A 26,363-nucleotide genomic window follows, 5' to 3' on the forward strand; every position below is an offset into this window, starting at 1 on the left:
ATGCAGCGCCGGAGACTCAGGTTCGATCCTGACTACGGGTGTTGCACTGTAAGGAGTTTGTACGTTCTCCCCGTGACCTGCGTGGGTTTTCTCCGAGATCTTCGGTTTCCTCCCACATTCCAAAGACGTACAGGTATGTAGGTTAATTGGCTGGGTAAATGTAAAAATTGTCCCTAGTGGGTGTAGGATAGTGTTAATGTACGGGGATCGCTGGGCGGCATGGACTTGGAGGGCCGAAAAGGCCTGTTTCCGGCTGTATATATATGATATGATATGATATGATTTCCACAGATTCACCACCCTCTAAGGAAATTCCTCGCATCTCCTTTAGGAAGGAGATGCGAATCATCTCTGTCTATCATGATTTTGAATCCCATTTTAAGGTCACCCTTCCACCTCCTATGCTGCAGGGAAAGAAGTCCCAATCCATTCAGCCTCTCCTTATAACTTAAGTTCTCGAGTCCTGGTAATATCATGGTGAATTGTTTCTGTACCCTTTCCAGCTTAATGCCTTCCTTCCTCTGGCAGAGTGACCAGAACTGCATGCAGTACTCCAAATGTGGAACAGCTATACCATTGGGCCACGTCTTGTGTAACTCAGCGGGACAGGCAGCATCTGTGGAGAGAAGAAATGGGTGACGTTTCGGGTCGAGACCCTTCTCCAGATTGGGAGTCAGGGGAGAGGGAGGCACAGAGTTAAGGAAGGGTAAAGTGTGTGAAAACGAGACGTCAAAAGAGGAGGAGATCAAGGAAAATGTAGAATAATAATAATAATAATAATAATACATTTATTTTATATAGCGCTTTTCAAGATACTCAAAGACGCTTTACAAAGCAAACAAGACATAAAAATGGAGAAGCAGCGAACAAACAGCGCCAGCGTCCTCTCACGTCAGGGTCCGGCAGTAGACAATAAAGAACACAAGACACACAATTACAGTTTTAACACAAACAGCCATCACAGTGATTGCTCCAGGCACACCCTCACTGTGATGGAAGGCAAAGAAAAGTCTTATCTCCTCCTCAATCTTCTCCCGTGGTCAGGCAGTCACGGGAATAGATAATAGTTAGCTCGGAGAAGGTGAAGAGAAAGCAAACGGAGATAAAATGTAATCGGAGAGACAGTCAGGCTGGTCAGAGAACTGGGAAAGGGGAGGAATGGAGAGAGAGGGAAAGCAAGGCTCACTTGAAGTTAGAGAAGTCCTATATATTCATACCGCTGGGGTGTAGGCTGACCAAGCGAAATATGAGGTGCTGTTCCTCCCATTGGCGCTAGGCCTCACTCTGACAGAGGAGGAGGCCCAGGGCAGAATATGAGGTGCTGTTACTCCCATTGGCGCTAGGCCTCACTCACTCTGACAGTGGAGGAGGCCCAGGGCAGAATATGAGGTGCTGTTCCTCCCATTGGCGCTAGGCCTCACTCTGACAGTGGAGGAGGCCCAGGGCAGAATGGTCACTTGCCCCAGTTCAGTGTAAACCAGCATCTGCAGTTCCACCCTAAACGTCGCTACTCTTGTAACCACTTGTAACCGGCGGGGGCTTCAATGTCGGGAGCCCCGACCGACCCGACGTGGCAACTCCAACAGCCTGACCGCGGGAGAAGACGGCAGGGAAGAGAAAAAGACATTCTGGCCTTCCATCACAGTGAGGAGGGGACTGGAGGAGACTCACTGTGATGGATGTTTCTTTTGTTTGGTGTTGGTTTATGATTGTATGTGTTATTGCATTTTTATTGATTATTCTTATTGGTCTTATTGTTGAACTGCGGGTAATTTTTCATTTCACTGCACATTTATGTGTATGTGACAAATAAATGACTATTGACTATTGATAAAGTGCCAAATGCCACCTTCTCCACTCTGCCTATGTGTGTGGCCACTTTCAGGAAGTGTGCACCTATACCTCTTGGACTCTCCGCTCCACGTCTCTCCAGGGCCTGACCATTTAAAACTATTGTTAAATTACTCCTGAGAGGATAACGCAAGGTTGCATATGTGTGACCTTTCAGGATTGACCTTACATATGCTAATTTAAATACCAGGGAGGTTTTTCGTGACGTTGCTCACAAGTACTTTTGGAAGTGAATAAAATTGTGATTAGTAGCTCTTGAAACGGGCTATCATCTTGAGAAGTTTATCCAAATAGGCAACTTACAGAATCAAGGGGTATGGGGAGAAGGCAGGAACGGGGTACTGATTTGGGATGATCAGCCATGATCACATTGAATGGCGGTGCTGGCTCGAAGGGCCAAATGGCCTCCTCCTGCACCTATTGTCTATTGTCTGTTGTCTATTGTTGCCAATTCATACCGATTGTGTTCTGCTGATGAGGAAATCAAAGAACCAGTTTTAAAGAGAAGCGCAGAGACCCAGTTCCCTGAGCTTGGTAGCACGATTAGAGGGGATGACGGTGTTGAACACTTTGTTGTCGTCAATGTGCAATAGCCTGACGTATGTATTTTTGGTGTCCAAGTGGCCCAGTGTGGAGTGGAGAGCCAGTGAGATCACATCCTCCATTGATGAATTGTAATGGGTCCAGGTTCTTGCTGAGGTGGGAGTTGATGTGCACCATTACCAACCTCTCAAAGCACTTCATCATCACGGATGTTAGTGCCACTGGTCGGTAGTCATTGAGGAACGACATCTCACTCTTCTTGAGCATTATTATTGACGTTGAGCAAATGGCCTCCTCCTGCACCTATTTTCTATGTTTTTTTGTTTAAGGTGATTGTAAAAGCATACAAATTGTTGAGGGCAATTGGGCAATTTGATTAGTGCTTATATGACTCATCTTTAACTCTGAATAATTCACCTTGAAAATGAGTTTTAAACCAATGACCACTGTTTGCCTCTGCCTGTGAAGGGTGTGTTGGATGACGGCTCCCATGGCATGGTGTTGATTGCAGCATTTTCTGTTTCTGCTTGTTGCAATGAAGAAATAGGTACTACTTTACTTACTTTCAATGCACATGCCTTCTGATTCACATCCCCCTGATCAGCCCGCGAGTCCTCCTTCAGCAAGGGTTCAGCCTGTCTCAGCTCCTCAAGTCACTGTCATCTGGAGTACTCCAAAATAAATAATAGGGGACAGATCACAATAGACAATAGGTGCAGGAGTAGGCCATTCGGCCATTCGAGCCAGCACCACCATTCAATGTGATCATGGCTGATCACACAGTGGAACAGACCACTTACCGTGGGATTTTTCCATGTTCTGTAGGTCATGACGTGGATTTTCTTTGGGACGCGCTTCCTTTTTGGCTGAGGAGCAGAAACACCCACTCATGGATGGACCCAAAATGCTGGAGTAACTCAGCACGACGGGCAGCATCTCTGGAGAGAAGGAATGAGTGACGTTTCAGGTCGCGACCCTTCTTCAGACTAACTCAGTCTGAAGAAGGGTCTCAGCCCAAAACGTCACCCATTCCTTCTACAGAGATGCTGCCTGTCCCCGCTGCGTTACTCCAGCATTTTGTGTAAACCAGCATCTGCAGTTCCTTCCTGCACACAATGCCCGCTCACAGATGGGAGCCAAGTCCAAATGTATGAGGCGGAGATTTGAACCTGGACTCTCCTAGACAGGGCAAAGTTTTGCCACCAATTTGCCCTCGATATCATTTTTATTAAGAGAATCTCTTAAAATTCAGTAATGCTCTTGGCACCATGAGCAGAGTGCTTCAATTTGACATGTTTATGAAGACTACCTACTTGCCACAAGGTGATCTGATGTTAATGAATTTTACAGAATTCAGGCAAAACACCGGGAAATTCGAGAGCGGCAGGCGCGGGAACGAGACTATATGGATCCACATGACTTAAGCAGACCTTATGGATCCGAGGATGACCCGACATATGCTGGCATGAGCTGGTATGACTCTTCTGCAGACGTCGGACGGAACCTGATGTTAAACGCTAGACCACAGAGTGCAAGGGAGGAAACGCAGCCAATGGAAGCGGTTTATGCTCAAGTCAATAAACCGAGGAATGGGAAAGTTGCAACTAGTGAAAGGTAATTGGATGGATTTTCTGCCTGCAAGATTGCTCTGACAGCATTCCTGCAAGTTGTGCTTGCTACCTTAGTACTTTCCAAAGCACGGAATGCTTGCTAAAGTAACGCCATTTGGCGTTGAGCTTCTAATTAGTCACTACTTTACAATTCTGACGCTAGCCAAAATTACCAATGTGCTTGCTGCACCATCTTCGGGCAATGCTTGCATAGATGATGCATGTAAAAGCATCTTATCACAATTGTACTTGAAGATTTGCATGGCCATAATCCAACCGGATCCATATTTATATTTTCTGCTTCGTTTTAAAAATAACCGCGACTCCTCTGTCTCACGACCGAGTTGGCTTATCGTGCACATATTATGGACAGATTGGAGAAACCAAATCTTGCTTAAAATCGTCGTTCTTTGCTTCCATTTATTTCTTTTTTTCCGGTGTTATCACTCCTGCTCTTGTGGTTAAATTCCTTCCACTGAAATAGGATTTCAGCTGCTGACCGGTTTTGCAGTTCCTTGCTCAAGTGAAATATCAGTGCATCGTAACAGCTGGTCATTGTGCGCCTTTGCTGAGGACGATAAGTGGGGGGGTGGTTTAGTAAGAGATACTGCGCGTTAAGTTTTTTTACTCGAGGTTTAGTGGAGCAACACATTGGCAGTTGCATGCTGTTAGAAGATTTTAGAGTTTAGAAGAATGAGGGGGGACCTCATTGAAACGTACATAACAGTGAAAGGCTTGGATAGAGTGGATGTGGAGAGGATGTTTCCACTAGTGGGAGAGTCTAGGACTAGAGGTCATAGCCTCAGAATTAAAGGACATTCTTTTAGGAAGGAGATGAGGAGAAATTTCTTTAGTCAGAGGGTGGTGAATCTGTGGAATTCTTTGCCACAGAAGGCTGTGGAGGCCAAGTCAGTGGATATATTTAAGGCAGAGATGAACAGATTCTTGATTCGTACGGGTGTCAGGGGTTATTGGTAGAAGGCAGGAGAATGGGGTTAGGAGGGAGAGATCGATCAGCCATGATTGAATGGCGGAGTAGACTTGATGGGCCGAATGGCGTAATTCTGTTCCTATCACTTATGATATTATGATCTCGTATGTCTGTAAAGGAAATATCATCACAGCACAAGTAATGAAACACATCAATGAAAAATTACTGGGTAAATATTAATTGATAGGTATTGGTAATATAGAAAGAAATATCCAGGAATGTATATGGGATATAAGAATACCCCACTAAAGCAGAAGAAGGCAGCAAGCCAAACGTCATGAGGTCATAAGTGATAGGAGCAGAATTAGGCCATTCGGCCCATCAAGTCTACTCCCCCATTCAATCATGGCTGATCTATCTCTCCCTCCTAACCCCATTCTCCCGCCTTCTCCCCATAACCCCCGACACCTGTACTAATCAAAAATAGTCAGATTTATTTGGTTTTAGTTTTAGTTATATTTATAGTAAGAGTCAGGTTTAGATCAGTTGCTGATAGGTACATAGATACATAGACAATAGGTGCAGGAGTAGGCCATTCGGCCCTTCGAGCCAGCATCGCCATTCAATGTGATCATGGCTGATCATCCACAATCAGTGCCTCGTTCCTGCTTTCTCCCCATATCCCTTGATTCTGCTAACCCTAAGAGCTCTATCTAACTCTCTCTTGATATGGGTAGAGAGATGGCAGATGGAGTTTATTTAATCTGAGCAAATGCGAGGTGCACTTGGGATGTTGAATGTAAGGGGAGAGTATAGAGTTAATGGCAAGACCCGTGGCTGCATTGATGTACAGAGGCACCTTTGAGTCCCAAGTCCATAACTCCCTGCAAATGGCAACACAAGGAGATAGTGATAAAGATTTATTCACAAAATGCTGGAGTAACTCAGCAGGTCAGGCAGCATCTCGGGAGAGAAGGAATGGGTGACATTTCGGGTCGAGACCCTTCTTCAGACCGATGCCACTTTGGCTTGGCCACGTTTGAAATACTGTGTGAAATTCTGCCCGCCCCATTGCAGGAGAGGCTGCTGAAGAGGTTTGCTGGAATGCTGCCAGGATTAGAGAGTGTTAGCTATAAAGAGAGGGTGGACATTTTCTCTGGAATGTCAGAGGTCAAGGGGAACCGGAACCTTTTCAGGACGGACGATGGCAGCGATGTGACATTTGAAACATGGATGATGGTGGATACGAAACATAGAAAGATAGAAAATAGGTGCAGGAGTAGGCCATTCGGCCCTTCGAGCCTGCACCGCCATTCAATATGATCATGGCTGATCATCCAACTCAGTATCCCATACCTGCCTTCTCTCCATACCCCCTGATCCCTTTAGCCACAAGGGCCACATCTAACTCCCTCTTAAATATAGCCAATGAACTGGCCTCAACTACCTTCTGTGGCAGAGAATTCCACAGATTCACCACTCTCTGTGTGAAAAAAACCTTTCTCATCTCGGTCCTAAAAGACTTCCCCCTTATCCTTAAACTGTGACCCCCTTGTTCTGGACTTCCCCAACATCGGGAACAATCTTCCTGCATCTAGCCTGCTCAACCCCTTAAGAATTTTGTAAGTTTCTATAAGAAGAAGAAGAAGAAAAGGGGAGACCTGATCGAAGTGCATGGTATTGTGAGAAGCATAAACAGGGAAAACAGTCAGAACCTTTTTCCCAGGCTGGATATATCAAAGACTACAGGGCAGAGCTTTAAGGTCAGAGAGGGAAAGTTTAAAGGAGATGTACGGGGCAAGTTGTTTTTACACAGAGAGTGCTGGGCGCTTGGAACACGCTACCAGGTTGGTGGTGGAAGTATTTATTTAATCATTTATTTGATCATTTATTTGAAAAAGGGACAATGTACATGAATTGACATTCAAACAAATGAAAATGGACTCGAGTTAGCCGAGAAGCTAGTTTTCATCTCATCGACAGTCCCTTAAGCCTGATGCTGTTAGGCATCCGAGAAAATAAATACAATACAATATGTACAATGGTTAAAAATATAGTACATTACCATACAAAGCAATACAGTTAATTAAAATGAGCGGAAAAAACCCCAAATAGCAGATGTAAAAATACAGTGTGAGTACAGTCTTAATTTAAAGCTTACATTTTTAAAGTTTAAGTTTCAAAAGTCACGTTCAAGTTGGATAAAACTAGCATCAGTGTTGGCATTGTTGGTTCTCAATAAGCCACTTCTTGACGTTACACTTAAATGAATAATGTGATGGGGAATCTCTAAATGATTGTGGTACTGAATTCCATTGATGTGATGTGAAGTAGATACGTTAGTGGCAATTGAGAGGCATTTAAATAGGATGGCTGTTAAATGGGATTTAAACATGGGTGCGCAGGGAATGGAGGGATGTGCATCACATGCAGGCAGAGGAGGTTATTTTAAATTGATAACATATTTGGCACAGATATTGTGGGCTGAAGGGCCTGCCCCTATACTGCATCGTTCTCTGTTCTAACCTCAATAGTGCAACATCCAAACACTGCAATAATATCAGGTATGGATGAAGTTTATGCAATGTACCACATAACATGAGCTAAGTTATGCTCATGGCTCTATGTAGTGTGCCACAGTGTACAATACTGACCAAAACATACATTGAAAACCTCCACTCCAAGGTTCTGTCCTCAGTTTCACTGAGTGCACTTCACACCTGCTAATAATCCTGTATAATATGAAACAAAAGTACTATCATCTAATATTTAAATTTCATAATGCTTGCTTCAATTACACATACTTGGAAGAAATTAGCCATGGAGAAAATTACCTGACGTTCATGAAAATGTTTCTTTCATACAAAGCGTAGTATGCTGAATATTTGACTGCCTCACCTGGTAATTGTGATGAGAATCCATGTTCGCCCATTTACCTTGGTCATGTATGCTTTATTGGGATTGGAACTTCTGATTAGTGTGTTGTAATGAGCTCGATTAGAGTGCTGTTATTAGCTCAGTACACCTAGTCCTGGATATAATTTCATGTGGCTCCCCAAAAAATATTGTAGTCAAGTTCACTTATTAAGTTATTTCTGGGCAGGCACTCAAAGCTCGAGTTGGCTTTGTTTCCAGAACTCTCTATTTCATTCATCCACGATGTACGGGATGAAGATTATAATTTGTAGTTGTAAAATTTGGTTTTGTGACATCTTCAATTCACAAGGTTATTTTTATGGAAAGTGATTTATTTGCATAAGATATTTTCTACCGAGCAACTTGAAGCGTTCTCTTTCATCTTGTGCTTGTGTGTACGTGTGTTTGTACGTGTGTTTGTGTGTACAACTCCTCCCCCTTCTGTCGTGGGGTAGACTGACACCCACCCCCCCGATCTTCGCACATCCCCAATCCTTTCCACTCATCACTATAATTCCATGTTTCACGTATTTTGTGTTTTTATAACTGTTGGCAGATCCATTTCCCTCCTGGGCTAAACGTATCGTGTGTGTGCCTGTAAGTAAGAGAAGAAGGTCAAACGTGTGTAGAGTAATTACTTTGCAACTCTGATGACTTACTCATTTTAAAAACCTAAACAATCTTTGAAGTGTGTATTTTAGATTAGAGAGGAAGAATGCGCTGGAGACGGGGTTGAGGAAATGCACTTCCTATTCCCGGGCAACGAGACAGGATATAGGTGGGGATCCACCCCGGAATAGTGAGCTGCGATCGTTATTATTGATGTCTAAATGCTTCTAAACAGACATCAACTTTGCTTTTCTCTCGTCAGGAAAACTGGTCCTGTGCCTTGCAGCCTACTCAAGAACCTTTTTATTGCTGAGATATTTTCCTTGTATAACGTGCATTGATTCCTGACATGACCTATTGAATTCTGTCAAGTAATGTGACAGATGAGGTGGCGCTACGTGCACACGAAGTTCCGACTAGTTGCTATAAAACGGCAGAGGTATAAGACCAAAGTTTTTTAAATAAAATGCCAGATGGTTGACAGCTCTGCCTTTACCTTATTAATGAATGCGGACTTGACAAGCGTTCGACAATTTTGTTTCCTTTGTGTCGTTCAAAGAGACTCAACTGTGCTTACACCACTCCCAGGAAAGCTGTGTTGCTGCCTGCAATATCAACACATTGCTAGTGTACAACAGTAGTACAAATCCTTTTATTCACAGAATGCTGGAGTAACTCAGCAGGTCAGGCAGCATCTCGGGAGAGAAGGAATGGTGACGTTTCGGGTTGAGACCCTTCTTCAGACTGATCAGTCTGAAGAAGGGTCTCGACCCGAAACGTCACCCATTCCTTCTCTCCCGAGATGCTGCCTGACCTGCTGAGTTACTCCAGCATTTTGTGAATAAAAACCTTCGATTTGTACCAGCATCTGCAGTTATCTTCTTATAGTAGTACAAAACTAATCTCCAAGTTTACTAAGTTTCCAAGTTTCTGTTTTAAAACGGTTACAATTTGTTTCATTGGGTTGTTTAAATGAATACTGACTAGCTAATTAAATTATTGCATCGTATGGGAGGCGCATTCCCAATCTCGTTGTACCCCTGTACAATGACAATAAAAATATATTGTATTGTATTGTAAATCGCCAATGTACTGCAGTAGTGCAAAACTGGAGAGAAGGGAATGGGTGACGTTTTCGAGTCGGGACCCCTCTTCAGCCGAAACGTCACCCATCCCTTCTCTCCAGAGATGTTGCCTGGCCCGCTGAGTTACTCCATCTTTTTGTGTCTATCTTCGGTTTAAACCAGCAAAGTACGAAACTAATCTCCGAGTTTGCTTACTTTTCATCGTGCACTTATAATATTTCCGAATGTCTTTGGAATACCCAATTTTGCCGCTATTAACAACGGAAATGTCAACACTCTCTGGAATGACTGGATCTTTTACTTCTCCCTTCATCCCGTTCATAATGAAAAGTGAAAGGCCTGTGCCGGAACTGTGTGATGAGCTGTTTAAAAAACCTCTTTGACCTCTGTTTTCAAAATTGTATGTCTAATTAATTTTTGTGCATTGCATTACACAAGAAGAAATACTTAATTAATGAAGATTTGCCAGAGCTCTAAATTGTCAGCAAGTCTCAGCGAGACCAAAATAAATAAATCCCGAGAGATGAAATTAATTAACGATATACTGTGTTATTAAATTCTCGTGGCTGACCAGATAGTCTTAAATAACATCATGATGTCCAGTTTCAAGAGTGCCTTTGAAGACCTCTCGTTTAAATATCTATTGTCCATATTCATTTATTCCCTTATTCATCATTCCCCCTTGAGTTGCCAGAGTTTATCTTTCGTTTTTCTGTACTTTAGGTAAATAAAACACTTTTTGCAAAAGATTGACAACAATAGACATCTGTAATTCATACTGCAATATAACTTTTTCTTATGGAATTCAGACGGGAGGTCTTGGATTATATTTTGCTATGTTTAATGAAGGTATTATTTAGCAGGTATATACTGCTAGATTTTCAAAAAAGTTTACATCTGAGTAAGTTGCAGTGTGACTTCTGGTAACCTTTATTTCACTTACATTCCTCTCTGTCAAGTTGCTTAGTTATTTCTTTGGAAACAAGTTCCCTTTCCATTCAACATTTAAAAAAATATATATATATTATGCCTCATAGAATAATTAAGGGATATAAATGTTCGCCTGATTTCAAATTACATTTTGCTTCAGAGTTCTTCTAATTTATCAACACATTCAAACCATTCAGTGTGAGCTGATATTATGTGACATTTCAATGCTTTGGAACTGTGCTGCACAGTAGTATACCTTTAAAATGAGCCTTTGCAAGCAACACTAACAGTTGGATTAGTTTCAAAGTCATTTTCCTTTCATGCCCCATCTGTTTTTTGGCAGAAGTCAGCTCTGATAAAGCCAGAGCTTTCTTTCCATTAAAAGGTCATTTCAAACCTTCGCTTGAGGATGACATTTGTGATAATAGCTCAATGGTTAAGTTCCATGGGGCTTTAAAAAGTGTTAAAAGTGCCTGGCATCCTTGTGTCAAGCCCAGTTGGTGCGCAGAGAACATATCTGCCAGCATTCTGATTTGAAACTCGTTCAGGCACTTTTTTGCAAACATTTTTCTTTTTCTTTTTTTTAAATATAATGAAGCAATTTTAAATAGGCAGAGTCTGAAGAAGGGTCTCGACCCGAAACGTCACCCATTCCTTCTCTCCAGAGATGCTGCCTGTCCCGCTGAGTTACTGCAGCATTTTGTGTCTGTCTTCGGTTGAAACCAGCCTCTGCAGTTCCTTCCTACACCATAGCATAGAGTGGTTCAGTCAGACTGGTCTAGCATCTTTAGTCCTGGACTATTGAGCCAAACATTTGAGTTTGAATCACACCACAGTGGCTGAGGTCAAATAAATCTGAAGTAGCAAGTGACAAACATTAATGGTGACTGTGAAACCACCAGACTTCATAGAAATCCCACTGGTTCACAAATAACTAATGGGAACGGAATTTGTCAACCTGATTCGGCCAACATGTGAACCATAAATGTGGTTGATTCTTAATTGCTTTCTAGCCTGGCTAAACTCTTACTTCAGAGCCATTTAGGATGGGCAGTAGACGAAGGCATTGCCAGTAACATACATATACCATGAATAAAATATATTTTTTTTAAAACAAACATTGAGTGACGGAGCAAGGAATATAAAACCCTTTTGCATTTGACAGTAATGACTGCTGTCAAAACAATCAGGCTGCAGTATTTGCAAGGATTTTTTTTTAAAAATCAACCACGAATTGTTTACGGTGAAATACAACGCGGAAACAGAATCTTAGTCCCAACTCGCCCGTGCTGACCAAGATGCCCACGCTAAGCTAGTCCCATTTGACCACGTTTGGCCCATATACCTCTCAACCTTTCCTGCATGTACTCGTCCAAATGCTGTAACAGTACCTACCTCTACTACAACCTCTAGAAGCTCGTTCCATATATCCACCACCCTCTGCCTGAAATGGTTGCCCCTCAGGTTGCTATTAAATTTTGCCCCCTCTCAAATCCATGACTTCGGGTTTTTGATTTACCTACCGAGGGTAAAAGACTCTGAGCATTCATCCCATCTATTCCCCTCGTGATTTTATTGACCTCTATAAGATCACCTCTCAGCCTTCTGCGCTCCAAGGAATAGTCCTAGCATGCGCTCTCTCTCTCTCCCTCTCTCCCTCTCTCCCTCTCCCCCTCTCCCCCTCTCCCCCTCTCCCCCTCTCTCCCTCTCTCCCCCTCTCCCCTCTCCCCCTCTCTCCCTCTCTCCCCCTCCCCCTCTCTCTCTCTCTCTCTCCCTCTATCTCCCTCTATCTCCCTTTCAGCCTCTCCCTATAGCTCAGCCCTCTAATCCTGGCAACATCCTCAGAAATCTTCTCTGGACTCTTTCCAGCTTAATGACGTCCTTCCTATAGCATGGTGGCCAAAACTGAACACACAACTGAGCACACAGTGAAGAAGGATCTCGACCCGAAACGCCGCCCATTGCTTCTCTCCGGGGATGCTGCCTGTCCCGCTGAGTTACTCCAGCATTTTGTGTCTATCTTCAGTGTAAAGCAGCATCTGCAATTCCTTCCCACACACTACTCCAAATGTGGCCTCACCAACATCTTGTACAACTGTAATATAACGTCCCAACTTTTTATTCTCAATTCCCCGACTGATGAAGACCAATGTTCCTAAAGCCTTTTTTTGTCACTCTATTTACCTGTGATGCCACTATCAGGAACTATGTACCTGTATCCCTAGATCCCTCTGCTCTACAACACTCCTTAGAGCCCTACCGTTCACAGTTCATAAAATAAATCTAAACACCAATGGAGCTTTTTGTTGTGTATGTCATTTCTAAGAATGAACTGTTTGCGGTGTTGTACAGAGAAAATTAACAACACAAAATGAGGTATTTCAGCTCATTGTGTCCAAGTAGGTTGAAAAAGAGCAAATCCAATCTTTTAGTGCTGACTTCACTGCACTATAGGTAACCGCTTTTCAAAGACCTATGCAGAGAATTTTACAATGTGACAAGGTTTCTTCCTCTCCCACGTTTCCGGGCAAGAATTCCAGACCCCCATCTCACTTCATGTGGTGAAAAGCTTGTCTTGCCTCTAATCCTTCATCCTTCTACAACTTGTTTTAAATTTCTGCCCCTTGGTTTTTTGCTCCCACAAGTGAAGCCAATCAGTCGCTTCCATGTACTTCATCTCGGCTCCCTGGTGATTCCGTACATCTTGATTGAATCTCCCCTCAGTTTCCTCTGCTCCAAAGAAACCAACTCATGCCTATCAAATCTTAAAGTTAAACGTTTCCATCCTGGCACCATCCTTTAAATCTCCTCCATTTTTGACCAGAATCGTACATCACACTCAAGCTATGGCCGAGCAAGAGTTTTTATATAGATGTAACATAATCCTGCTGTAACCAACAAAGGAAATCATCATGAATGGTATTTTCCATCCTGACATCTTCAAAGGCATGCATTCCAAGCTCATCGTTTTCCTCCCAACATCCCCCATTTGTTGTCTATTTTCTTGCCATGTTACATCTCCCCCAATTTATTACCTCAACCTTTTCTGGATTGAATTCCAATTGGAAGTTCTTGCGTCTAACTGACCAGACCAGGGGCTGCACGGTGGCGAAGCCGTAGAGTTGCTGCCTTGCGGCGCCAGGGACACGGGTTCAATCCTGACTACGATTGCTTCTCTGTACGGAGTTCGAACGTTCTCCCCGTGACCTGCGTGGGTTTTCTCCGGGCGCTCCGGTTTCCTCCCACACTCCAAAGACGTACAGGTTTGTAAGATAGACAATAGACAATAGGTGCAGGGGGAGGCCATTCGGCCCTTTGAGCCAACACCACCATTCAATGTGATCATGGCTGATCATTCTCAATCAGTACCCCGTTCCTGCCTTCTCCCCATACCCCCTGACTCCGCTATCCTTAAGAGCTCTAACTAGCTCTCTCTTGAATGCATTCAGAGAATTGGCCTCCACTGCCTTCTGAGGCAGAGAATTCCACAGATTCACAACTCTCCGACTGAAAAAGTTTTTCCTCATCTCAGTTCTAAATGGCCTACCCCTTATTCTTAAACTGTGGCCCCTTGTTCTGGACTCCCCCAACATTGGGAACATGTTTCCTGCCTCTAACGTGTCCAACCGCTTAATAATCTTACACGTTTCGATAAGATCTCCTCTCATCCTTCTTGGCTTGGTGTTGTTGTAAATTATCCCCAGTGTGTAGGATAGCACTAGTGTGCAGGGACCGCTGGTTTGCGTGGACTCGGCGGGCCGAAGGGCCCGTTTCTGCGCTGTATCTCTAAACTAAACTAAAACGAAACCATCAATTACCTCCTGGAATTGGTGCACTTTCTTCCCCTCCGTCAACCACACGACCGATCTTTGTATCATCTGCAGCCAACTTTAATGTGCCCTGTACGTTCATGTAAAGGTTGTGTCAATGCAATGCTGAGGGTGTCGTAGAGGATGGTGACAGAGCGTTGTAAGCAGAAGATTCCGATGAATGGAAGCCTTTCAGTTCTGCCACAGATTCGCATATACCTAGAAGGGCAGTGCATTTGTATTATTGTTCTATCACGGTTATTGAAATGGTCATTCTATATCTTGGTTTGCTTTGTGGTTAAAAAGACATCACACAGGAGGGGATACAGGCACACACATTCAACTCACGAGGCAAATATCCTTGGGAACCTAATACATAATTTCTGTTACATTGGATATCAATGTATCCAATACATTTTGATGTAATGTTGATCCAATGATCAAATGTAATTCAGATCACGTTACTCCATTTTACATCAACATTTTCAGAATCAAGAAGGCTTATCAGATTTAGTTGCAACCATTGCAAGTACAAATTGTTATTAATACACAAAAATGTTCTTGTGGTCTTTTGCTCTCTTGATATCCATTTCATCTGTGAATAGCGTGCAGCACCCTTCAGAGCACATAAAGGAGGCCTGTTGATTTGACCACTATTTGGTTCTGGAAATTGATTATTTTTTCTTATTAAGGATGTTAAAGTTTAGTTTAGTTTAGTTTAGAGATACAGTGTGGAAACAGGCCCTTCGGCCCACCGAGTCCGTGCCGCCCAGCGGTCCCCGCACACTAACACTATCCTACGCACACGAGGGACAATTTTACATTTACGCCATGCTAATTGACCAACAAACCTGTATGTCTTTGGAGTGTGGGAGGAAACCGAAGATCTCGGAGAAAACCTGCGCAAGTCACGGGGAGAACGTACAAACTCCGTACAGACCGCGCCCGTAGTCAGGATCAAACCCCGTGTGTCCAGCGCTGCGAGCACAGTAAGGCATCAGCTGTAACGCTGCGCCACCGTGCCGCCCAAAGTTCCCACGTAAAGTGTATCATTACCATTTTTTTTTTGGTTTCAGTGTCTTGGCTCTTCGTGTGATGATTTGAGCGAAAAGGAGCAGTGAATTTTATCGTTAAAAATTCTATCTTTGAGCAGCAGCGGCTTGCGTATAGATTTATCGAGGTTGGGCGCTCAATGGCGAATGTTACATTCACGTGTAGAATGAACACTGTCAGGCAACAGATATAAAGTCAGGCCAAAGTACAATGATGCTTCACCACAGAATCCCACTGCCTTTTGCTGCTTGCCTTGCAACTCAGATATTGTCCATGTGACAATCTCAGTTGAAGCAGGTCAATAATGAAATCCACCGTTAGAAAAAAAATCTACTTAGAAACATAGAAAATAGGTGCAGGAAGAGGCCATTTGGCCCTTTGAGCCAGCACCGCCATTCATTGTGATCATGGCTGATCATCCACAATCAGTAACCCATCCGCCTGCCTTCTCCCTGTATCCCTGGATCCTGTTAGCCGAAGAGCTCTAACTCTTTTTTGAATACATCCAATGAATTGGCCTCCACTGCCTTCTGTGGCAGAGAATTCCACAAATTCACAACTCTCTGGGTGAAAAAGGTTTTTTTTCACCTCAGCTTTAAATGGCCTCCCCTTTATTATCATATCATATATATACAGCCGGAAACAGGCCTTTTCGGCCCTCCAAGTCCGTGCCGCCCAGCGATCCCCGTACATTAACACTATCCTACACCCACTAGGGACAATTTTTACATTTACCCAGCCAATTAACCTACATACCTGCACGTCTTTGGAGTGTGGGAGGAAACCGAAGATCTCGGAGAAAACCCACGCAGGTCACTGGGAGAACGTACAAACTCCTTACAGTGCAGCACCCGTAGTCAGGATCGAACCTGAGTCTCCGGCGCTGCATTCGCTGTAAAGCAGCAACTCTACCGCTGCGCTACCATACCGTATTCTTAGACTGTGGCCCCTGGTTCTGGACTCGCCCAACATTGGGAACATTTTTCCTGCATCTAGCTTGTCCAGTCCTTTAATAATTTTATACGTCTCTATAAGATCCCCTCTCATCCTTCTAAACTCCAGCTTTAGGGTTGGGCGAGGGGGGGGGGGGGGGGGGGGGGGGGGGGGAGGGTGAGAGGGAGATCGTTATCCTTTCATTGTACCCAAATACAGAAAATGTGGACTGTTGTTGATCTGTTACCGTGTGCAAGATTATAACAGCCCAACAAAAAAAAATGAAGTGGATGGGAAGTGGGTGGGTGCAGTTAAACGACATCATCAATGAGGGGCCATCTTCATCTGCTCATAAGTTGAGAATTCAGAAAACACATGGCCACAGCTGTGAGTTTTTTTTTTTCTTTGTCACTATAATGCATATGGGCTCCCCATTTCCCAAATTAGACATATGTTTTGCTCAGCAGACAGGCACAAACTTGCAACGTGCATCTGGCAGTGTTGGAGCTCCTTCCGGCTGCAAGACGAAATAGGAAACGACAGGCCTTTTAAGATGGTAATGCTGTCTTAAGCTGTATTGCAACATAACCCCCCCCCCCCCATCCGGACCAAACTCAGATCCTGGGGGGACAGGGCTTTCTCCATCGCTGCTCCCACCCTCTGGAACTCACTACCCCAAACCGTCAGAGACTCCTCCTCACTCACCACATTCAAAACATCACTGAAGTCTCACCTGTTCAGCACTGCCTTCAACCACTGACCGTCACCTCACCTTCTGTCTCCTTTTTCTGTTCGTTTACTTATTTATCTATTTATTCACTTCTCTATGTTCTAGTAATCCCTGTAAAGCGTCTTTGAGTGTTTTGAAAAGCGCTATATAAATGTAATGCATTATTATTATTATTATAACAGTGAAACAGTGCTTCGTCCCCAAAACAGATCAGTACAAATGGAGGATAAAGCTCCTAATGACGTCAGTGTGAAAAAAAAAACTGTTGTGCTTTTCTCTGTTTGGGAGAAGAAAAAAAAATTCATTAACGATAACTGGCGGTCTGTAATTATTGATAGATGCTAATGGCAAAATGATACCATTGGCTCTCAGGCTTTTGAAATGAGATGATGTCCCCTGGCCTGTCCCTCTAGGTGGGATACTAATTACATGGCTTATGTTATTATTCCATTTAGTCATCGAGGTGCAGAGCCAAACCATGTAGTGTACAGAAAGAATGAGGCGAATCATGATGTTGTGGCTAGCTCAGTTAAGAGATACAGCGCGAAAACAGGCCCTTCGGCCCACTGAGTCCGCACTAACTAATGATCCATGCACACTAACACTATTACACATACACCAAGCCAATTAACCTGCATACTCGTACGTCTTTGGAGTGTGGGAGGAAGCCGAAGGTCTTGGAGAAAACCCACGTGGTCACGGGGAGAACGTACAAACTCCGTACAGACAGCGGCCATAGTCGGGATCGAACCCGGGTCTCCGGCGCTGCAAGCGCTGTAAGGCAGCAACTCTACCGCCCAGTCGTTAGTCAGTGTCAAGTTCTAGTCCTGCTACTGCGGCAATGTTTCATCCAGCAGGTGTGAACAGTAGCTTGAAACTATTCATTAAGAGTGGAATCGGGTTAGTTTTTTTCCCCAGTAAAATAAAAACAGAATAACATGGAAAATTAAACTATGTGGGAAGTGGGCTATGCATATCCAATCCCCAACTGCTTTTACAATGTTTAGTTTAGTTTAGAAATACAGCATGGAAACAGGCCCTTCAGCCCACCGAGTCCGTGCCATCCAGCGATCCCCACACATTAACACTGCCCTACACACACACACTGGCCAATTTAATACCGAGCCAATTAACCTATAAACCTTGTATGTCTTTGGAATGGTGGGAGGAAAAAGGAGATTTCGGAGAAAACCCCACGCAGGGAGAAGGTACAAAATCCGTACAGACAAGCATCCGTAGTCAGGATTGAACCCAGGTCCCCGGCGCCGTCAGGCAGTAGGTCTACAGCTATGCCAGCAAGGTGCACTTGCTCTGTGTCTTTGGTTCAACAAACAATCTTTAGCAATTGTAACTTGAAAAGCAAACGTTTTTGTTATTTTTTTTAATTGTTTGTGCAAATATTTTAACATCTGCACTCACTTTTACTCTGTAAGTTAGATGCCGAATATGTTGATCTTTCCCCTCAGAGTTTGTGAAACCGCTGCATAAAGTTCTTGCCGGCCTTTATCACTTTGGTCTTGTGACAATTTTCCCTGCTTAATTGCATAAGTGAAACTTGTGGTTCTTTGTTCTGTGCGTTCTTTGTCATTTTGGTATTGATTATTAACACATTTTCCAGTGTAATTCTTTTAATTAATTATTCAGGGATTACGGCAGTCACCACAGTGTTTTTCTTGATAAGAAAAAAAGTAGTTAACACTTTTAGAAAAAACTGGATACGAATTTAATAGTCATCGAGCCTTCCAGCGTGGAAACAGTCCATCTTGGATAGAGGAACTATCTAAAGTTGGGCTGCAAGCTGGCCAGGCGAAATATGAGGTGCTGTTCCTCCAATTTCCGGTGGGCCTCACTATGGCACTGGAGGAGGCCCATGACAGAAAGGTCAGACTGGGAGTGGGAGGGGGAGTTGAAGTGCTCAGCCACTGGGAGATAGACTCATCTGTTGCACACTTAGATATCCTTTCTTGCTCTGCATCCCACCACGAATTTTGGTGTCATCGGCAAATTTATGAACAGTGTAAACTACATGTCATCCAAATTGTTAGGCGATACACACAAAATGCTGGAGGAACTAAACGGGACAGGCAGCATCTCTGGATAGAAGGAATGGGTGACATTTTGGATCGAGACCCTTCCCCAAATTGTTAATTTAGGTAACAAATGGCAGTGGACCCAGCACCGAACCATGCTGCACACCACTAGTCAGAGGCCCCAGCATATGCACCCGCACAAGACTGTGCACCCACCGGTACGGACACAAAGTGTCAATAGTCAATAGTCACATACACATAAATGCGCAGTGAAATGAAAAATTACCCACAGTCCAACAATAAAACCAATAAAAATAAGCAATAAAAATAAGCAATAACACACACAATCATAAACCAACACCAAACAAAAAGAAACATCCATCACAGTGAGTCTCCTCCAGTCCCCTTCTCACTGTGATGGCCAGAATGTCTTTCCTCTTCCCCTACCGTCTTCTCCCGCGGTCAGGCTGTTGAACTTGCCAAGTCGGGGCGGTCGGGGCTCCCGACATTGAAGCCCCCGCAGATACATGGCAGATGCAGTTTAATGTGGCTAAGTGTGAGGTTATCCACTTTGGTGGTAAGAATAGGAAGGCAGAGTATTATCTGAATGGTGTCAAGTTAGGAAAAGAGGAAGTACAATGAGATCTGGGCGTCCTAGTGCATCAGTCAATGGAATGTTGGCCTTCATAACGAGAGTAGTTGAGTATAGGAGCAAAGAGGTCCTTCTGCAGTTGTACAGGGCCCTAGTGAGACCGCACCTGGAGTACTGTGTGCAGTTTTGGTCTCCAAATTTGAGGAAGGATATTCTTACTATTGAGGGCGTGCAGCGTAGGTTTACTAGGTTAATTCCCGGAATGGCGGGACTGTTGTATATTGAAAGACTGGAGCGACTGGGCTTGTATACACTGGAATTTAGAAGGATGAGAGGAGATCTTATCGAAACATATAAGATTATTAAGGGTTTGGACACGTTAGAGGCAGGAAACATGTTCCCAATGTTGGGGGAGTCCAGAACCAGGGGCCACGGTTTAAGAATAAAGGGTAGGCCATTTAGAACGGAGATGAAGAAAAACTTTTTCAGTCAGAGAGTTGTAAATCTGTGGAATTCTCTGCCTCAGAAGGCAGTGGAGGCCAAATCTCTGAATGCATTCAAGAGAGAGCTAGATAGAGCTCTTAAGGATAGCAGAGTCAGGGGGTATGGGGAGAAGGCAGGAACGGGGTACTGATTGAGAATAATCAGCCATGATCACATTGAATGGCGGTGTTGGCTCGAAGGGCCGAATGGCCTACTCCTGCACTAATTGTCTATTGGAAGCCTCTGCGCCCATACATGGAGGGTCTGAATGCAGTGAGCAATGCAGCACTAGCTGTGCCAGAAGGACTCCAGCCATACTTTGAGACCTGGGCACCACACCCTCCAGGCAACAACCTCCACAGGAAGCCCTGGGTTCAACTGAACAGGCTACGAACTGGTGCTGGTCGCTTCGCAGCCAACATGAAAAGATGGGGCATTGCAGACACCGACCTCTGTCCTTGCGGTCAAGTACAGACCAACAAACATGTCCAAAGGGCATGTGCTGTGACAGGACCTCCCTGCCCACTATCCCAACTTGATAACCCCCAATTAGAGACTCACCTCGCCAATTGCCACTTTTGATTGTTGTAGTTGACAGACGAATAAATAAGGGCGTCCTTAAAGTTGGTGCCTGGGACTTTTAAATGCAAGTTTGTTTCAATTCATAAAAGACCAATCCCTGATTTAAAAAATGCCAGCGATATGACGACCGATGTTGATCAAATTTGCATTGTTAGGATAACAGTGAGATACTAAACTACAAAGCGTGGATGAAGCTGTCTCATTTAAGGCGGAAAAAAAAAATGAATTGTTCAAATTAGAGTCTATTTACAGTCAATTTGAAACTCCCGAGACCTAAAAAAGGTTTGAATTTTCAAGAGAGGATATGGATTGAGGAGGCTCCTGGAGTGGTTTAAAAAAAATCAACAAAAATGGAGCACCAATAAAGATGATTTACAAAGTGGTACCTTGATTCTGGGAGTCGCTATCCAATTACTTTTATCTATGTGAGTTTGGTGAAAGAATGTCGGATGCAGTTTATAATTGTTACGCTTTATAATTTTCCTAATGCGCTTGTTAATTCGTTGTCTAATGGGTCTCCTGGTTTTTTTTGCCGTCTTTAATATTGGTTCATTTAATCATGTTAATGTAATATGACTTTTAAAAAGGCAAGGGGAAAGTCGAGTGGTGAATGCATTCGCCTAAAAGGATTTTCTACTCATCTCACAGGCCCATAACTACAATTTTTCCCTGCATTACAATTCAGAGAAGATCTGAAGATGTTGGAAGTAGGGATACTCCTGTGGGAGTGCCCTCTGAAAGGAGAGTTTGACGTATCTAGGCCAAAAAGTTTAAACGGGATACAAAAATATATGATGCTCAATTGCCTTTTTTTTTTCCCGAAGAGAAAATGTCCCAAAAATGAATGAACTCATAATGAGATAACACATGCTTGGTAACAGAGATGACAGTCTTGCTCACAAAATGCTGGAGTAACTCAGCAGGTCAGGCAGCATCTCAGGAGAGAAGGAATGGGCGACGTTTCGGGTCGAGATCCTTCTTCAGACTGATGTCAGGAGGGCGGGACAAAGGAAGGATATAGGTGGAGACAGGAAGATAGAGGGAGATCTGGGAAGGGGGAGGGGAAGAGAGGGACAGAGGAACTATCTAAAGTTGGAGAAGGCAATGTTCATACCACCGAAGGTATTTATTCACAACTTTAGATAGTTCCTCTGTCCCGCTCTTCCCACCCCCTCCCCCTTCCCAGATCTCCCTCTATCTTCCTGTTTCCACCTATATCCTTCCTTTGTCCCGCCCCCCCTGACATCAGTCTGAAGAAGGGTCTCGACCCGAAACGTTGCCCATTCCTTCTCTCCTGAGATGCTGCCTGACCTGCTGAGTTACTCCAGCATTTTGTGAATAAATACCTTCGATTTGTACCAGCATCTGCAGTTATTTTCTTATACAGTCTTGCTCCATCATTTATTTTTAACACATACGTAGAGGGCTAGGGTATTCCAAACAAGATAGACACAAAATGCTGGAGATTGATAAATACATGTCTTGATGCTCCTGAACACATCATCAGTGATGTAACCTGGGGTCATTTGGGTGTTTTGGGTCTTTCAACATCACACACCCTCTCCCGGTCGACCCAGCCGTGGGTGATCAGACCACCACTTGTGTTCAGGTGGCATTCGCTCCTCCCTATGGACCTCCTCTCCTGGTGCAGAGCCATCTCGAGGCTTTCTCCGCTGCCTCTGTGGTGTTCTTGATGGCTCTTCTCCTCTCCATTCCGGCGATGCCCAGTGAGTGCACTCAAGGCCTTGTAGAGCGATCGCCCTGCAAAACCTCTACAGCCAACCTCGATGGGCACGCACCTTGCCTTCCAGCCCTGCTCACGGCCGTCTGCGACCAGCTCTTCGTACATGGTCTTCCTCCTCTCGTGGGCCTCCTCCAGACGGTCCTCCCACAGCACTGTCAGTTCCAACAAGACGCTGTTTTTGGTCGCCTCCGAGACCAGGAGACAGCGGGGCAGGCAGCATCTCTGGAGAGAAGGAACGGGGGACGTTTTGGGTCGAGACCCTTCTTCAGGTCTGACATTCTTTGGGCAATGTCCGAAGCCAAAACATCGTCAGTTGTTTAAACAATGAGCTTCTTCCATCATATCTCAACTGGGGATGTTCAGTGATGATTGCAAAGTCCAAGAGCTCAACTAATCCTCAACTAGTCCAACTATTCGGCACGGTGGCGCAGCGGTAGAGTTGCTGCCTTACAGCGAATGCAGCGCCAGAGACTCAGGTTCGATCCTGACTACGGGCGCCGTCTGTACGGAGTTTGTATGTTCTCCCCGTGACCTGTGTGGGTTTTCTCCGAGATCTTCGGTTTCCTCCCACACTCCAAAGACGTACAGGTATGTAGGTTAATTGGCTGGGCAAATGTAAAAATTGTCCCTAGTGTGTGTAGAATAGTGTTAATGTGCGGGGATCGCTGGGCAGCGCGGACCCGGTGGGCTGAAGGACCTGTTTCCGCGCTGTGTCTCTAAATCTAAATCTAAAACTAGTCCTCAGAGTGAAGCCCAACGCAAATTGGAAGAACAACACCTCATATTTCGCTTGGGCAGCTTACAACCAAGTGGTATGAATATTAATTTCTCTAACCAAGTATCCTTTACTTTCCCTCTCTCTCTCCGTCTATCCCCTACCCTCGTTCTCCGACTAGATTTACTGTCCTCCTAATTAATTTTAGTGTCTGTACGCCTCGTTGTCACCTTCCCCTCAGCTAACAATGAACCATTCTACGTTTCCTTGAGCATCGTCTGCTTTAATCTGCCATTTTCACACCTTACCCTTCCATATCTCAAGTCTGCCTCTCCCCTGACTCTCAGTCTGAAGAAGGGTCTCGATCCAAAATCCCACCCATTCCTTCTCTCCAGAGATGCTGCCTGTCACGCTGAGTTACTCCAGCTTTTTGTGTCTATCTTCGGTTTAAACTAGCATCTGCTATACCTTTGTTCACTTGGCAACCATGTTGCTTGGCTAAATATGATCTGCAGCTCATGATTTTGGTACCGTTTTCTCCAGATAGAGCTAGAGCTAGATAGAGCTCTTCAGGATAGCGGAGAAAGGGGGGTATGGGGAGAAGGCAGGAACGGGGTACTGGTTGAGAATCATCAGCCATGATCACATTGAATGGCGGTGCTGGCTCGAATGGCCTACTCCTGCGTCTATTGTCACATTTGCGGCCCTAACCCTTTTGCAATGACGTGTAATGTATAGAAAGATACCACAGGGTAGACAAACCCATATCAGCTTTTCCAAAGAGAGACTCAAAAACCTGGAGTAACTCAGCGGGCCAGACGGCATCTCTGGAGAGAAGGAATATGTGACGTTTCAGGTCGACCTTTCTTCAGACTGAGAGTCAGGGATTTTCCAATCCATCTTCAGCAGTTTTGATAAAAAGAATGAAATGCAAGGACTAAAACATGTTCTACTTTTTAGAATATACACACATTTATATTCCGCCTTTGGAGGTGACACCATTGCAATAAGCTATTAATTCCTGAAAGTTTTTGGAATTTTTGATTTACCTCTCAGGCCCAGATACCAACTTGTCATCATCACATATTCTCAGCGTTACGGGAAACCTTTTGTTTCTTTGGTTCCAAAGCACTTCCAGATTTCACCAAATCAACATAATGTGAGCATTGAATATTTCCAGTTATTTCTTTCTCTGCGCCTCCATTTTGTGCAATAGCCATATTGACAACTTGGACAGCCTGAAGAAGGGTCTCGACCCGAAACGTCACCCATTCCTTCCCTTCAGGGATGCTGTCTATCCCGCTGAGTTACTCCAGTATTTTTGTGTCTTTCGTCAGTTTAAACCAGCATCTGCAGTTCCTTTCTCGACAAATTGGAGGTGGACTCAGTAACTTGACTGGTCTGTTTTTGTTCAACGGAAACTAATTTGGTTCAGATGTTCCCCATTTTCTAATCTTCTCGCTCATCAAAGTCAGTTTGTCACTGTGTCTTCGTGTTACGCCTTTTCTCTTCTCTCTGTCCATCTGCCCATTTAATATTATTTGTAACACACCCCCTCTGGCATTTCCTGATTAAAATCAATGAGGGTGTAGAAGGATAATAAAATGGTTTATGGCCCACCCTTTGTGCTACAGCACTGAATGCAAGTGACTATCCACGATGAACTAGGTCACAAAAGCCATGTCTTTGTGGCAAGTATTTATTGATAGAACCATTTTGGTTGAAAAGATAGAGCTATTTAATCTTTCCAAGTGTCATTACCGTGGTAAAACTTCACAGAAGGCTTTTCAAGCTGTCACAGAAACCAATCAGGCTATTAGATTAACCAATATTTTCATTGCTGCTTTAGAAAATGTTAAAAAGAAGCTCTTAACTACTTGGTCTAATTAGTGAATTCATCAATTACTTTAATTACTAAATACATCAATTCATTCTCTCTAGCAGGTTGGATGGTCTATAAATAATTTATGTTCATTCATATAATTTGCTTCAGTCGTATGTTGGTAAAACAGCACCCCACTCAGAGTAATGCTGTACTTCCAATTCCCAATGGAGAGAGAAATTAACCCATTTTCCTGTAAATCGTGCCAGAAACAGTTCCTTTGTTTCTGCTGAAAATTGGGAACATTCCTGGGGATTTTCACGGAGAAAAATCATGCGGATTTTTAGGAAATTGAGGGGAAAATAATCTTTCAGATTTTTTTACCGTCAAAATCCAGTGACCAAACACTTGGCTCATAATTGCCCGCTGTGCATAGCGCAGTGGTTCTTATGTGAATTGATGCTGTGACTGTTGTTCTGCAAAAGGGTGCCAGATTGTTTGGTTGGAGTTCAGCGCTCAGGACGAAGCTCGTCAAACTGAATGTTTTACACTGGATGAGAGCAGGATCGTTTTTTCGTGCTTCATAATAGAGTATGCAGACACCCCAATTTTTTGCCACTTTAACTCTGAGTTAAAACAAAGATCTCTTAATTTCCTAAGATCTAGTTAATTTTACTGAACAGCCAGAGATGGTTTGAAAATACTTTACTTATGTACAGAAAGTAGGCATGCAGGTGCAGCAGGCAGTGAAGAAAGCGAATGGTATGTTGGCATTCATAGCGAGGGGATTTGAGTATAGGAGCAGGGAGGTTCTGCTGCAGTTGTACAAGGCATTGGTGAGACCGCACCTGGAGTATTGTGTACAGTTTTGGTCTCCTAATCTGAGGAAATACATTCTTGCCATAGAGAGAGTACAGAGAAGGTTCACCAGATTGATTCCTGGGATGGCAGGACTTTCATATGAAGAAAGACTGGATAGATTCGGCTTGTACTCGCTGGAATTTAGAAGATTGAGGGGGGATCTTATAGAAACTTACAAAATTCTTAAGGGGTTGGACAGGCTAGATGCAGGAAGATTGTTCCCGATGTTGGGGAAGTCCAGAACAAGGGGTCACAGTTTAAGGATAAGGGGGAAGTCTTTTAGGACCGAGATGAGAAAGTTTTTTTTCACACAGAGAGTGGTGAATCTGTGGAATTCTCTGCCACAGAAGGTAGTTGAGGCCAGTTCATTGGCTATATTTAAGAGGGAGTTAGATGTAGCCCTTCTGGCTAAAGGGATCAGGGGGTATGGAGAGAAGGCAGGTATGGGATATTGAGTTGGATGATCAGCCATGATCATATTGAATGGCAGTGTAGGCTCGAAGGGCCGAATGGCCTACTCCTGTACCTATTTTC

General features: G+C 44.0%; 1 protein-coding gene across 7 annotated transcripts in view; it reads left to right on the forward strand.

Annotated features, from left to right (window-relative positions):
• pard3aa (par-3 family cell polarity regulator alpha, a) overlaps positions 1-26,363 on the forward strand; it is a 946,605-nt gene that overhangs the window by 822,550 nt on the left and 97,692 nt on the right. For 6 of the 7 annotated variants that reach the window (XM_078425377.1, XM_078425385.1, XM_078425406.1 and 3 more), the window contains one exon: positions 3,745-4,008. The exons of the other annotated variant lie outside the window; for it this stretch is intronic. In XM_078425377.1, the coding sequence (XP_078281503.1) occupies positions 3,745-4,008 (264 nt within the window). The remainder of the gene's footprint in view (positions 1-3,744; positions 4,009-26,363) is intronic. 7 annotated transcript variants of the gene reach the window in all.

Source organism: Rhinoraja longicauda, chromosome 2 (genome assembly GCF_053455715.1).
Source record: "Rhinoraja longicauda isolate Sanriku21f chromosome 2, sRhiLon1.1, whole genome shotgun sequence".
Lineage (NCBI taxonomy): Eukaryota > Metazoa > Chordata > Chondrichthyes > Rajiformes > Arhynchobatidae > Rhinoraja > Rhinoraja longicauda.